We start from the raw sequence: 13,401 nt of genomic DNA, 5'->3' as shown, positions 1-13,401 counted from the left end.
CCATGCAATTTAAAATCCTGTTGCAGCTAGTTTGTTGTCATATGTCTGTGATATACAGAAATACAGAATAATTTTACTTATACTGAAAGCTGACCAAAAGTCACATGACTATGCTAGCACGCCCTGCACTTGTATCAGGAAGATCTGTTGGGGACCTAAGTGGGTTTTTGCATCAAAACTATCTCATGTCCTATCAGCATGGAGTACAAGGGCGAGTCCTCATTCGCCATTAATGTAGATCCATTCTAGGTCAACTAGATGTAGACATGCAGCATTAATCTTGTTAGGCATGGTTTGTAACACAGAAAACCTTTCTGAATAAAACATACTGTGCATGGAAAACTGGTCTAAGCCAATGTCAGAGTAGTTAAACTGAGAGGTATCATTGCTACTGTGCTACTGACACAGCTATCTTCATTGCATTAACATTTTTATTCCTGTTAGCTGTGTTTCTTGGATGTACAGTCAACTTGTAATAAAAACTTCTGCCAGGCATGTTGAAGAGACTCATGTATGGATGGCATTTGTGTTAAGGGAATGATTAAGGTAACTCCAGTGAAGAGTCAGTTAAGTTAAAGGACAAGGCTGAGGCAACAGAAGAGAACCCGTTTGGTCTGTCACTGTCAATACTATATCCACTATTTGAGTACTGGAGCAGAGTAGTTTCCGTAGTTGATGTTAATTTGGCATATTCTCTTCAGTGACTGCTTTTTGATTCAGATACTGTGCAGGCTTGTACTTACCTGATCCCTGTATGTTTCGTATCAGTTTTAATTTTTATTTTAATTCAAACTTTTCAAGTGATCCTATGCAACAGTCTGATTTTAGGGAAGAATGAAATAGTGTTTTGGTCCTATCTATGGCTGTTAGTAACCCTATTACCAGTTTTCAGATAGGTCACCATATGGATGCTAACTTGACATTAAGACTTGCTTTTGCTGTTTGACCTGGTTTTCTTTCAAAGCATGATACAAACTTTGCATTTAATATTATGGTTTAGCTTTATCGCAAAACTTCCACGTGCCTCTGATATCAGTATGGAAGGGGGACTGCTTGTCTTTCTGTTGCTGTAAACAATTTTGGTCTCTATTCTTTTCTAATTCAACAGAATTTAGCTTCTTGGAATCCTTCAAACCCTGAATGTCTCCTGCTTGTTGTGAAGGAGCTTGTGCAGCAGTATCACCAATTTCAGTGCAGCCGATTACGTGAAAGCTCTCGTCTCATGTTTGAATATCAGACTTTACTTGAAGAGCCCCAGTATGGAGAAAACATGGAAATTTATGCTGGCAAAAAGAACAACTGGGTAAGCCATTAAGAATATTTCTGCTAAAATGCTTTTAGTGATCCTTTCATTTAAATAAATACAGCTCTTACCTTGGAAAACTTGTATTGTTTCTGTGGATCTCCATGCTTTATGTTTCAAATGGAGAAAACTTCTATTTGACTCCAGCTCAGTTTCTGTACTCCCTATTTTGTACTTTGCTGTCATTCCACTACCTCAGTTGAACCAGATTTCCAGGTGAGTAACTGTTTTTCAATCCGCTGTTAGTTCATCTGGTTTATAGATGAAAACTTTGAAAACTGAAAACTCTGTACAGTATTTACAGGGCACATTACAATGTTATGTGGAAATTTGAGTTAGCCTTGAAGACTTCAGAGGCAGAAAAACAGCGCTGATTTGACACCCTTCCCAGGCTAATCAGCCCACTTAGGGGTAGGATCACAGGGTGTGTTAGGATGTGTGGTTCCACATTACAATCAAGTTGGTTTAATTGGTAGCTGTGGCTGCCTGTATCTCCCTGGCACTTGTCTAAGCTGAGATGAGTTGCTTCAGGAACCTAAACTAGAGAAGAGAAAAAAAAAAAAGAAAAGAAAAAGACTGATTTTCTGCAGAAGGAGGTGAGATGGGCTAGAGCAGTGGCTTTGAGGGCCATGTCTTTCTGTGACAAACAGACATTAAACTGGCTTATCTGTTTTCCTGAAGTCATGCTGTGTAGAAACACTGTATATATACCCTCTCAGCCTTCTAAAACGAGGCTATTGGCAATGTAGACATTTTGGTTAGTGTGTGATTTGATTTCTTTATTTTTAACTGATCTCTGCCACAGAGTAAGCTTAGCAAAAATCATTTTTTTCCACTTGTCATATATTTATCATGGGAAGCTTGGAGTAAGATATATCAGGAAGTACCTGTGTTTATGCTGAAAGTGTCACCCTCTTGCTTTCAGCAGCATACTCTTAAGATATACTGGCCTTCAGAAGCATTATCTTCTGAAATAGATGCAGTCAGAAAATAAAAAAAAATTCAGCATTCCTGTTACAAGGGCCTAGAATTTAGCTTTATGTCACTTTAATCATCTTTAAATTACATGTGATGCAAAGATGTTTACAACTCCCAGTACTTATATTCATCTGTTTTTCTTTTCTTAGACAAGTCATCTAGACTTTTTTTATTTTAAGCCAAGTAAAATTTTATCAGAGAATTTCAGATCTCACTTTTTATGTTTATGGATCATAGTGCTTCAATGAAATTAATTTGTTCTTAAATGTTATTCTCTGTAGCTGACATCACAAACTTGTCACATCTGTAAATATCATAAGACTGGTTTATTGAAATGCAGAAGGCTTTCTGAACTGTACTCTAGATTTTATCATAATTTTTGGCAGCTGCCAAAATTCTACTCAAGATTGTAGAAAACTAGGGGATTTTTTTCCTTTTTTATGGGAAAGCCATATCTACTCAAGCCTTTTGAGTCTTTCCTCAGTCTTTGGTGACGGAATAAAGAACTTTTTTTTGTATTTGAAATGCTGTCTTAGTTAAAACTTCCAGTAAAATAAATAAATACATTTTGAGAGAAATCCTTTTAATCATTGCAGAGCTATTTGTAATCTGTACTTTGTTTTCAAAGTCTACATTCTCTGTCGAGGAGACTGAGGTTTTCATTTGGAGATTTTTTTTTTCTCCTTCCTGTCCATTGCAACTGTCTTGTTGGTCTTGATGATCAGTGTTTATACTGATAGCAGTGTTTATCTGAAAAGCAAGAGGTAGACTGCATTTTGTCTCCTCTGTCTCAAAGTCACTGAAATTCATGTTGCTGTCTCTCAGGAATCAATAGTGGCTGAGCAGACTTCTGAAATAATAATCTGTGAATGAACCTTGCACGTTGTTATGAAAGCAATCATATTAAGTGCATGAGTCAATAAAAAAACAAAACCCATGAGTTTGTAGAGGCCTGAATTCAGTGCTGTGTCCCAAAATGGAAATTTGCTTTCATGTCTTTGTTCCAGTATCTCAAATTTCCTGAAATTATCTCCAAGATCTGTGAAAAATACCCAAGTCATTACCTAGCTTAATAGCTGATATGGATGCCCATTATCTGATGTATCAAATCTCTCAGTGGTGTGGCCAGAAATTCATCTGACTCGGCCTGATGACTGTGGCCAGCTGGTTGGGGTTGCGTAGGCAAGCACCATGGACAGGGACTGCTCCTTGCTGTCCAGAGCACTTTTGGAAGTAATACATTGTAAAATAATCTTGATTGAATGACATGAAACAGCTAGACTGCAAGTTCTTATATATTTCCACATCTTAAAGCAGCTGATGTTTTGATCAGAGGCCATTCATTTCTTCAGTGGCCATTCCAGTTCATCAGACTTGGTATCTTACGAGAAATAATTTCCAGATTCTATGGCAAATGTTATATGGTATCGTTTTGGAAGTTAAGTCCAGACAAGAAGCACTGTCTGTAATATACACTTCACTCTGGATAAAAAGTCAGTGCCCTGACTGTCATCAAAGCAGTCTTTGTGTCATACATGCACAACAAGTCAGTGATTTTTCTGCATACAGAAGTAATACAGCATCAGAAAGTTGGCATCTGTCCTCGTGAGTAGTGTCATCAGGAAAGATTTCAGAGCCTGGCTTTGTTGTAATACATGCTCACTTTTTGTTGCATAGTGTTCCTATGTGTGATTGCTTTGCATCTATTGTGTGACTACCAGGGACAAATTTTAAGGGCAATTCTGAGCTAGCTGGCAGCAGGGTGGATTACAGCCTAACATCACACAAACCCTTTTCGCAAATGATATAACTGGTGATGTACCAATGGAAAGATTTTCGTTGCATACAAGATCTTGTTTTTTCTTGTTTAGTGAGTGGAAGGTAGCATAAGTAATCTCTAGATCATGCCCTAGACCAGGAAACAAATTGGCACTGATATTAGCATTGCTTATTGTACATCTACCTAATACAACATCTTTGTCTGTATGTGTCTAGTTGCTTGGGATTGAGTCTTTGCTTACTTTAGGCATAAAATGAATTGAAAGAATCTAGTTCTGTATTTTTTTCCTTCTCAATTTTATTTCATGTCAGTACCACAGGAAAACACACTTAGCAAACAGTCATTTATATTCAGCTGCTCTGCTTAGCAGCTTACCCTTCATTTTGGAAAGCTAGTTTCCATTGGCTTTGACCTCCAGTATATTCTTAGAGAGGTTTGTGCATCTGCAAGTTCATTTCTGTAAGTATTTTTTTAGCCAGTTTCTTTGTGAATCAATATGCAAGGCAATCAGTGTGGTCCATCACTATGTAGGCTTGTGGTCCAGTTGTACGTGGCCAGTGACAACCTTCATATTTTCTCTTATGCTGAGCTCAAAGCAATTTGTGGGTTAGCACAGCTAATTGAGAGGGGAGGCAGATTATTTTGCAAAGCCATATGGCAAATTTTCAGTATCAATACAGATGTTAAAAGACTTTAAATGCATTCCTCTTGAAGAGTTCTGGTAGCCTTTGATAAGCTTTCCCAATGACAGCTATGTGGAGTTCTTGTGACGACATCTACTAAGGAGGTGGCCCAAAAGGCCACTCTGACATCTGTGTTATAAGCCCTTGAGTATTGAGGGTGTGTGAGCACTGGTACAGGTTGCCCAGACAGATTGTGGGGTCTCCACCCTTAGAGACTTTGAGAAGCTGTCTGGACATGGTCCATGATCTCAGTCAAAATCCTCTACCTCTCTTCCATGGGTCACTGCTGCATTTTACAGAAAGGATGCTTCCATTATTTCAGACATATTGCAGGGTTTTGCTTACCACAAGGTATAGCTGTATGCACAATAAAGATGATAGTGTATACTGTACTGTAGTGTATACATTCACCCTTTGATGAGGATTGCAGTATACATGTTCACCATAGATGGATGTGCAGTTTGTTAAAATTTGTATACCATAGATTTCTTCTTAAAAGTTTTTTTCTTCTCGTTTTGTTTGGCTATGCAAAACATTTAACATAGTAAAATTAAATAGTAAAATGAAAGTAAGGTACAGATAACTACGTTCAGGGAATAGCAAAGTAGTACATACTTGTTACTGTGGGAGAAAAAATGCTGCATATTCACATAGCTTTGATTTGTTAAAATGAAGTAGTGTTTTTAAAAAGTTGTATGTCATCACATAACCAAGTATGCATGCAAAGATTAGAGCAGTGTTAAAACGGAATAAAGTTGTGCTACCTTATCTCAAGATACCCTGATTTTTTGTACTTAGCTGATAATGTTTAATGTTTTTTGTGCTGCTAATTCAGCATTACAGATATACCTGCTGTGTGGCTACTTCATCTAATTAAAAAATAGGGATGACAAAAAATTAATATGAAGGAAATCAGGCAAGCATGTTTTTCAAAAGGAGCCAACTTCGTTGCTTCATAACCAGGTGGACCAAGTCTGGTTTTGAGGAAGTGTATGAAACAGAAAGGAAATCCTTTCCATTTCCTTTGCATACACTTTATGCATAAAAAAGAGCAATGTGTAGGGGACACTTGGCATACTTTCAGTAAACGATTCTCTAGGTGTTAAGAGTCACATAATTTTGAAAACAAATTATATAAAACCTTCTATTTCAGTTCTGTCCTCTATGTTTATTTAGAGGATACTTTTGATACATTCTCACCTTACTCAACACAAATTGTCTTAACGTATACCTGCAATGTTTATGAAGATGTCTTTGTTTTATCTATATGCTTTTATAAATTTTATTCAGGTTTTTAACTTTGCTTTCAGACCATTTGCAGGTCTCACTGGACTGTTTTCCGGAAATTAGTACAGCCAAGATACATCTATATTTAGGGTCTAACAAAGAATAGTCTGATTTTTGTCATGCACATTGTTATATTCTGACCACATTTTGCTGTTGACTTACCAGCAATGATGTTTTGTGGTTTTTAAGGTGTTTTTTCATACTAGCATCTGTGATATCTGTAAATTATTTTTTCCTCTTCAGTAACTCTATTGAGAAATACTGTTTTAAATCTCAACCTTTCTGTTTAGTATGACCTCTTACACTTTTTTCTGTTTTATATTTCATCCTCAGAATGTTCAATTTGTGGTTCTGTTTTAGACACCAAGTCTCATTAGTGTTACATTTTTTCCACAGACTGGAGAATTCTCAGCTCGCTTCCTCTTGAAGTTGCCTGTAGATTTCAGCAATATCCCTACATACCTTCTCAAGGTAAAATGAATGTCTACGTCAACAGTATTTGTGAGAGAGTTTGAATTATTGAAATGTTCTTAGTGACTATTTTGGCTGTCCTGCCATCCTACTTTCCAACAGTTTGAAAGTCCATAATTTCTAAGCCTGATTGGATTATACTTTGCGAAGGTGATGTAGACCTACTGTTGTTTTGCATGCCATTTTACCACGTAGTAAATATACACCAGTCACTCTAAAGGACCTTGCAGAATTTTGGTTGTTGTAGAAGATGGCATGCCATGCAGATGCTGGATTTTTAGACAGTATGATAAGCAACAAACTCTTGACCATATCCAAGGTATTATCTTAGGGAAGGAATTTAAATATTTCCAGATAGACTCTTCTGTATGAGTCTATGGAATTTCATGCTATGTAAGTGTTGGGTTTTTTAATCAACAGTCTGGTTGTACCAGTAGTCTTTCAAACTAAATATAACATTTCTTACGAGGGAGTGAAAGCAAATACTGATGACAATAACCAAAGGTTTTGATGTTTACTTTGCTTCATTTTTCACATTGAATACTAATTTGACCAGATACTTTAGAAAGCAGGACTATAGAGTATTGATGAGAGTTGGAAAAAAAATACTTATTTCTTTGCTAAGAGGGTAGAAAACACACAAAAAAACCCCTTGTGACAAACTACCAACATGGAATAAATTCAAATGAGTAGTTTTCACAGCAGGAAGACGGTCATTCTTTCAAGCAGTTACTGTGGAAGCCCATCATAAGGTCAATGTTGCTGTAGTCAGAGAAGGCAGTGAGAGATCTGGGTTCTCTTTATCTGTCATTACTGTCAGAATGAAGTGCCAAAACTTCTACTGCAGACAAGGTTTGAGTCAGCTGATGTTACCACACCTATCTTTCCTTTAAACTGCATGTCTGCCTCCTTTCATCTAGATATCTTAGTCATTCTCACTCTCCTTCATATACTCAACTATTTTCCTTAAAATGCACACACACTTGAACTGAATTTTAAATTTATCTTCATCTAGATAGTCTTAGTTAGATAGTCTTCAACTATTGTTAGATCACAATTGCAAGTGTGAATCTTCAGTGTTTCTCAGTGTCTTGAGCTAAGAACCATGGAAATAAAGGCAGACACAACTATAATCTGACTGAAATATTTTGGTTGTAGTCTGAGACCAGTATCCTAAGATCTCTTCACCTTCTGTAGACTGTTTGCTGTTTGAGCAATGTAATGAGTCACTCCTAACTTTCTCCAAAGCATGCAGATATTTTCAGTTTGTTTCCCTATTTGTGGTAGCAGCCCTTCTTCTAGCTGCTGTCTTTCATCAGGGCCTTCTCTTCTCACTTGATGGGAGCATTTCTAGTCAGATCACAGAATCACACAGAATCACAGAACGTTAGGGATTGGAAGGGACCTCAAAAGATCATCTAGTCCAATGTAAGAGGGTTGGCCAAGGCCTCCACAGGAAGGATGGTGTTGAGAAGCAGGACTCAGCAGCAGTTCACCTGGAGTGCAGGATAGCTGTGGTTTGCTTCTGAAAGACTCTGTAGAACAAAGGAGGCTGAGACTGTCTAATGTGAACTATGTTTTCTGCTCCTGGCAGAACTCCAAGTTCCATACTTCCCAGGAAAAATTTTGAATTGGTCAAGAATTTCAGGACATGTGCATGCCCAGTGTGTTCAGTACTTCAGCCCCTTCAGTCACAGGGCTGTTTTATACCTCTATCAGCCTCTGGGGAAACTGCATGACTTGGAGGTTGGAAGGTGGTGTATAACTTCTGTAAGTAACTCTCATCATGTAGGAACCCTGTGACAGAAACAGATTCTATCTTGTTTCTAGAGAGTAATGTTTCAATACATGACAGCAACTCCTCCTTACTGTAATTCCCTATCATGTTCACTACATGTCTTCCACCTTCTCTAAACAAGGTTGGTAAACTGTGGATAAATCATCAGTTCTCCATAACTGCTTCCTGTAGCATTGTTCACCCTAAGTACTGAATGATTCATTAGTCTGAGGGAAAATGTATATTTATTTTGTGTGCATATATAGGTTGTGTGATGCCAAAAGGCACACACAGAAGGCAGCAGAATCAAAGTTTCCCAGTCTACTTTATTTTGAAATGTCTAAAATCGTAATATCTTAGCTTTGGGGTTGTAAAATTAACATATTTTTGTATGCAATAGCCTTATTTTTACAACAGCAGATCCTTCTTGATAGGCAATGTACTGATGAAATCCTTAGCTTTCTTGTTCAGACTTCTACTATGCAAACCGACAGGTTGACTGTCTGTAGTAGGAAGGTGATAGGTGGTGTGGATGAGTAGCCACAGGAGAAGAAACAGTGTTTTGTTCTAGTAGTGTTTGTTGACGACAGCAGAATGGTTTGACTCAGGCTCCAGCCTGGATCATGACAGAGGCGATCTGCAGCAGGCATGGATCTTTATCCCCTGCTGCTTTTAGCTTCTTGTATTCTGACATTATCAGCTGTATGAATGTCATCTCATGTGATAACAATACAAAGGCAGGTAGAATTGGAACTACTGTGTCATGATTGAAATAATTATGCTGTGAGTACTTCAAATTGATGAAGCTATTTTTAAAAATTCAGATTTTTTTTTTAAACTGTCCATGTATTTCTTAATTCTTCTTGGAGAGGGTGAGACTTCTGGATCTTTCATCTGTTGCAATAAAATAGGAGTTTATTTTCCATCACGTCTGCCAGTTGTGTTGGCTTTAATGCTACCTGCTGGATTATGTATGGTACATGATAGAGCGTGATAAATTGATGCACTGGAAATAATTGTTAATATATTACGCTGAAAGGTGGAAGAGCAGTCAGTAATTGAAGGCTGGTGGTGTATTAAAACCTTAATGTTTAACTGCAGAATTTGATGTGTTTGAATTATGTTCTAGTCTGTGGCCAGCTGTACAGTGTGCAGTAGCTTCTCTGTAATGATTTGCAAAGTTCACACCTCTTACACTTTCCCTGCCATCATCTTTCTGGATGTTTAATTAATACTACTTGTACTAAAATTTGGTGAAATAGTTAAAGACTGTTACTTTTGCCTCATTAATCACTCCTAGTACCTCAATGATTTGTAATACTCTTCTGAAATTTTTATTGATGTCAGTAGGTAATCACACTACAAGTGTAACTGCAAAGCTTTGTGTGGTAAGCCAGTGTTCAGGTTTCAGGACGTAAGCTGTGAGAACAGTCTGCAGTGTTACAGAAGCTTTGGAGTTGTTGAGAATACACTCTGGTATCATAAGATCTTACTCTGTCAGCATTGTACTGATGGTGGTGAGAGTATTCTTTTCCTATGAAGAATAAAAATTTGAAGCTGTAGCATAAGTTGGGCTGTTATGGACAGGAGAAGCGGATTTAACAAGGTTATTTTAAAGGTATTCACTGCACTAAATTTAAAATTCATTTCAAGTGTGTGTGTGTTTTAAGGAAAACAGTTGAGTATATGAAGGAGAGTGAGAATGACTAAAAGAGCAGTGCAGCATACACTGTTTCTTCCTTTGAATTCTGAAATTCCAGTGAAAGTTCTTCAGTTATTTTGAAACATAATACTCCATGTAATGACTGCAGCAGATAAATATTTTTTTTGTAAGTTTTCTGGTCATGTTCCTTCACATTTAAAAGAAAAATTATCATTCTTTATTTTCCAAACTAAAAAACTGTTCAAAAAGAAATGTTGGTTTACACTGAATAAGCACATTTAGGAAAAGACACCCTTTCATTATTTTTTCCTTTACAAAGTTATACTTCAGTTCAAAGGTTTTAAATTGATTGTGGACCTTAGTGTCCACTTTTCCATTATTTTCTTATGCAAATCTATTTGACATAAGTGACAATTTTAAGTATTGAAACAGCTGCAGAATCAAGCTGGTGGCTCAAACTACTGCAAAGTTTGTTACTGATAACTCTTTCATTAAGTTTCTCTTAGTTGATAGGAACATGGCTTTTACTCAGGAAATTCCTTACATCTGTATCTCTTTGCTATTATTCTTTTCCTTTCCATTTTATGCATTTGAATTTGTAACTGGGACATTCATTTTGGCTTAAATTGTTTTCTGTTGGTTGCAAAGATTTAAATTTTTACCCCAGTATTTTCTAAATGGAAGTATTCAGTGTGCATACTGGTTTTGAGGGTCAGTCTCTAGTTTGCATTTGTGCCTCTTTACAGATACCATCTATGCCACAGTAATAATGAGGGTAATAGACTTAGCATCTCAAAAACCTCATCCAGATTTTTTTTCATTCTTTGTAGTTTTAGTCAGCTACAAGGACATGTGTTATCATAGTGATAATTCATTAAATAGCTGCAGCTCAGTAATTTACAAATTGTACTGGAGTAGGTGACTGAAGTGTGATTGCAGAGTATGAGTGAACTTTAGAATGTGTTGCCAGTGATGCTGTTGAAAACAAGCCATTTACTTATTTTTCTTTTATTTCCATGGCGTTTTCGAAGTTTTGGCTAAGTAAGATGTGCACTGATTGCCACTGCATCTTGTGTGTAGTTTTTAGAGCATTCATTTCCTATTCTTATGTACCTGCTTGTTGTGCTCTGATAAATAGCTAATATTTGGACCAATTTAGCTGTGATGCTGTGATCAGCAGCCTTCCAGTAATTTCTTATTATTCAAGTGTAAAGGAAATATGCAAAGCAGACCTAATTTCTTTTTGTAGAAGATATAAACAGATCTTTAAACCTGTTTTTCTGAAGAGTTTTTGTGATGGCCATTGTATTTAGTGCATATCTTTCAGAACTGAAACAAATAACAGACATTGTCTAGACACATTGCCGGGGGCCAAACAGTTGTGTGTAAGACTGTCAATGGAAAAGGTTTATCCTCAAGTTCAAATTGAAAGATAAGAACATATTTGTGTTTTTCCTTATTGTGATTTCATCATTTGGAAGTCTGTTAAAAGACTTGAGCACAACTTTTGTTTACGACGTAGACCAAATTCCAAGTACTGTGAAAAAACTGCAATACTTGCATATGTTTGAGTAATCGACTATACTAGAGAACAAACAAAAGTGAAGTATAATATGCAGGGTCAAATGAGATATTTTTCCAGGCCAGTTGCTTTATTGTTGTGATTATGAGTTTGATTTATTTGACAGCATTTAAGGTTTGTGTTAAATTGCTGTAAATACCAAAACACAAATGTGTTTGTGTACAAAGTAGTACTTCTGCTGTTTAACTCAAAAATTTGAGTTAAATATTCTGGAAAAGGATAATATTTTCTTTCGCTTTTATACTTCATTTCATTCTGTTGGTAGCTGGCTAACTAAAACCTCATGTGTAGTGTCTTAAGGTCACAAAATCCAGAGTTCAGATCTGGTTTGATCTTTTTACACTGGAGTGTTTTACACTCTGCTGGGCAGCTACCTCTCTAAAGAGCATAGAGCATTATGCAGTATGTACCATTTGACTATCTTCCTATAATGTGTATGTGTCTTCTGTACTGGGTACAGTGGTGCATCTGTACATCATATGAAGTTTGTCATGTCTGCGGTGCCATCTGTCTTTTTACCTCTGTTACAAATAGGAAAACTGGCAACTCAATCTGGGACAGACTTGTAGGTAGTCCTGAAATAATATGTAGTTCTCTTGATTCCAATACTTTGACCATGCTTTCCACAGAGATCTTTTAAGCTAATACATAGATTGCTATTAATCTTATACTACTTAAGACTTTGTGACAGAGACATGAAGTTAACTTCCTGAATTGTATTCCATAATCTTTTCCTTATCTTGAGATTTATGTCAGCATTTGGAGCAAATAGTTTAAATTTTAAAAGTAGATGACAGTATGATATTCACTAGATTGCTTATTGTACCAGCATTAAAGAGTATCAAATAATCAAATATTGTCTAGGTTTCTTCTGTTAATAGTTTCAAGGCACAATTTATAATGTGCAATTATAATGAGCCATTGAGATTTTAGATTAGAAGTGGGTCTGTGCAAGTTAGTACTGGCAACGTTCAAAACAGAATAGCTTGTAGTAGCTGAAGCCAGTAAATTGTACAATCTAGAGGCCATGAAAATAAATGTAACCTGTGTGTGCAGAGAACATTTAGCAAGAAGAGATGTCATTCAGAGTTGTCTCTAAGAGTCTTTCTTTTTAGCCTGTGCCCAGAAATCTGCAGTTTACTTTGGCTGTCCACTTTTTCATCAAAAAGGACTAAATGAAGTACCACCAAGGAAGTGTTTCTTTTCCTCAATCTGCTGGCCAGTGTCAGAGTAGCAGCGTGTGGCCAGAAGCATGCAGACACCAAGCAGGGGAGCTTGCATAATAAGGGAGTCAAAAAAGAATAATTATTTTTTAAAAAGTGTTCATGTAGTGAAATGTGTCTGGTGGTTCAGGAAGTTGTGGAGTAGGAAAAATAATTACTTTTTTGGTCCCCAAATATTTTTAAGTGTCTAGATTTTCTTTAAAAAAAAATAAGATCTGTCAGCTGTAAAGGTTTGGGGTTTTTGTTTTGCCTTTTATTTAACAGGATGTTTCAGTTGTCACTATAGGTAAAAGTGTAAGTTCTTACTTATTCCACTGCATTGTGCTTCTTGGCTGGTCTTACTGTTGTAGTCCAATTATTAACCTTACAGACTATGGCAGACTAGGTCAGCCCTCTTGTTTTGCCACAGTGTCTACCAGTTCTGGCATTAGAGAGTTAAAAGTAAAGTCTTACTGCTATAATTCAGTGAAGGTCCAGAAATACTTATAGGAACTATGATTTAATTAGTCATCCTTTCGTGATTTTATTCTGCTATCTTCTGCCTACAAACCAAGGGAAGCAAAGTCCCATAAAAGTGTACTTTATAATAAGAACATGTTATATTTGAATTTTGTAAACTGATCCGTTCCCTTCGTTCTCACTAAATTTTATTAG

General features: G+C 36.6%; 1 protein-coding gene across 1 annotated transcript in view; it reads left to right on the top strand.

Annotated features, from left to right (window-relative positions):
- Positions 1-1,108: 1,108 nt before the first annotated feature.
- The window catches only part of BRE (brain and reproductive organ-expressed (TNFRSF1A modulator)), a gene marked incomplete at its 5' end in the record, with an annotated part of 114,855 nt that continues 102,562 nt past the window's right edge, over positions 1,109-13,401 (top strand). The window contains 2 exons of the mRNA XM_010184783.1: positions 1,109-1,303; positions 6,428-6,502. Of these exons, the coding sequence (XP_010183085.1) occupies positions 1,109-1,303; positions 6,428-6,502 (270 nt within the window). The remainder of the gene's footprint in view (positions 1,304-6,427; positions 6,503-13,401) is intronic.

Source organism: Mesitornis unicolor, unplaced genomic scaffold, assembly GCF_000695765.1.
Source record: "Mesitornis unicolor isolate BGI_N332 unplaced genomic scaffold, ASM69576v1 scaffold26365, whole genome shotgun sequence".
In the NCBI taxonomy this organism is placed as follows: Eukaryota; Metazoa; Chordata; class Aves; order Mesitornithiformes; family Mesitornithidae; genus Mesitornis; species Mesitornis unicolor.
The sequence above is the reverse complement of the archived record's forward strand: the minus strand, read 5'-3'. Positions and strand labels throughout refer to the sequence as shown.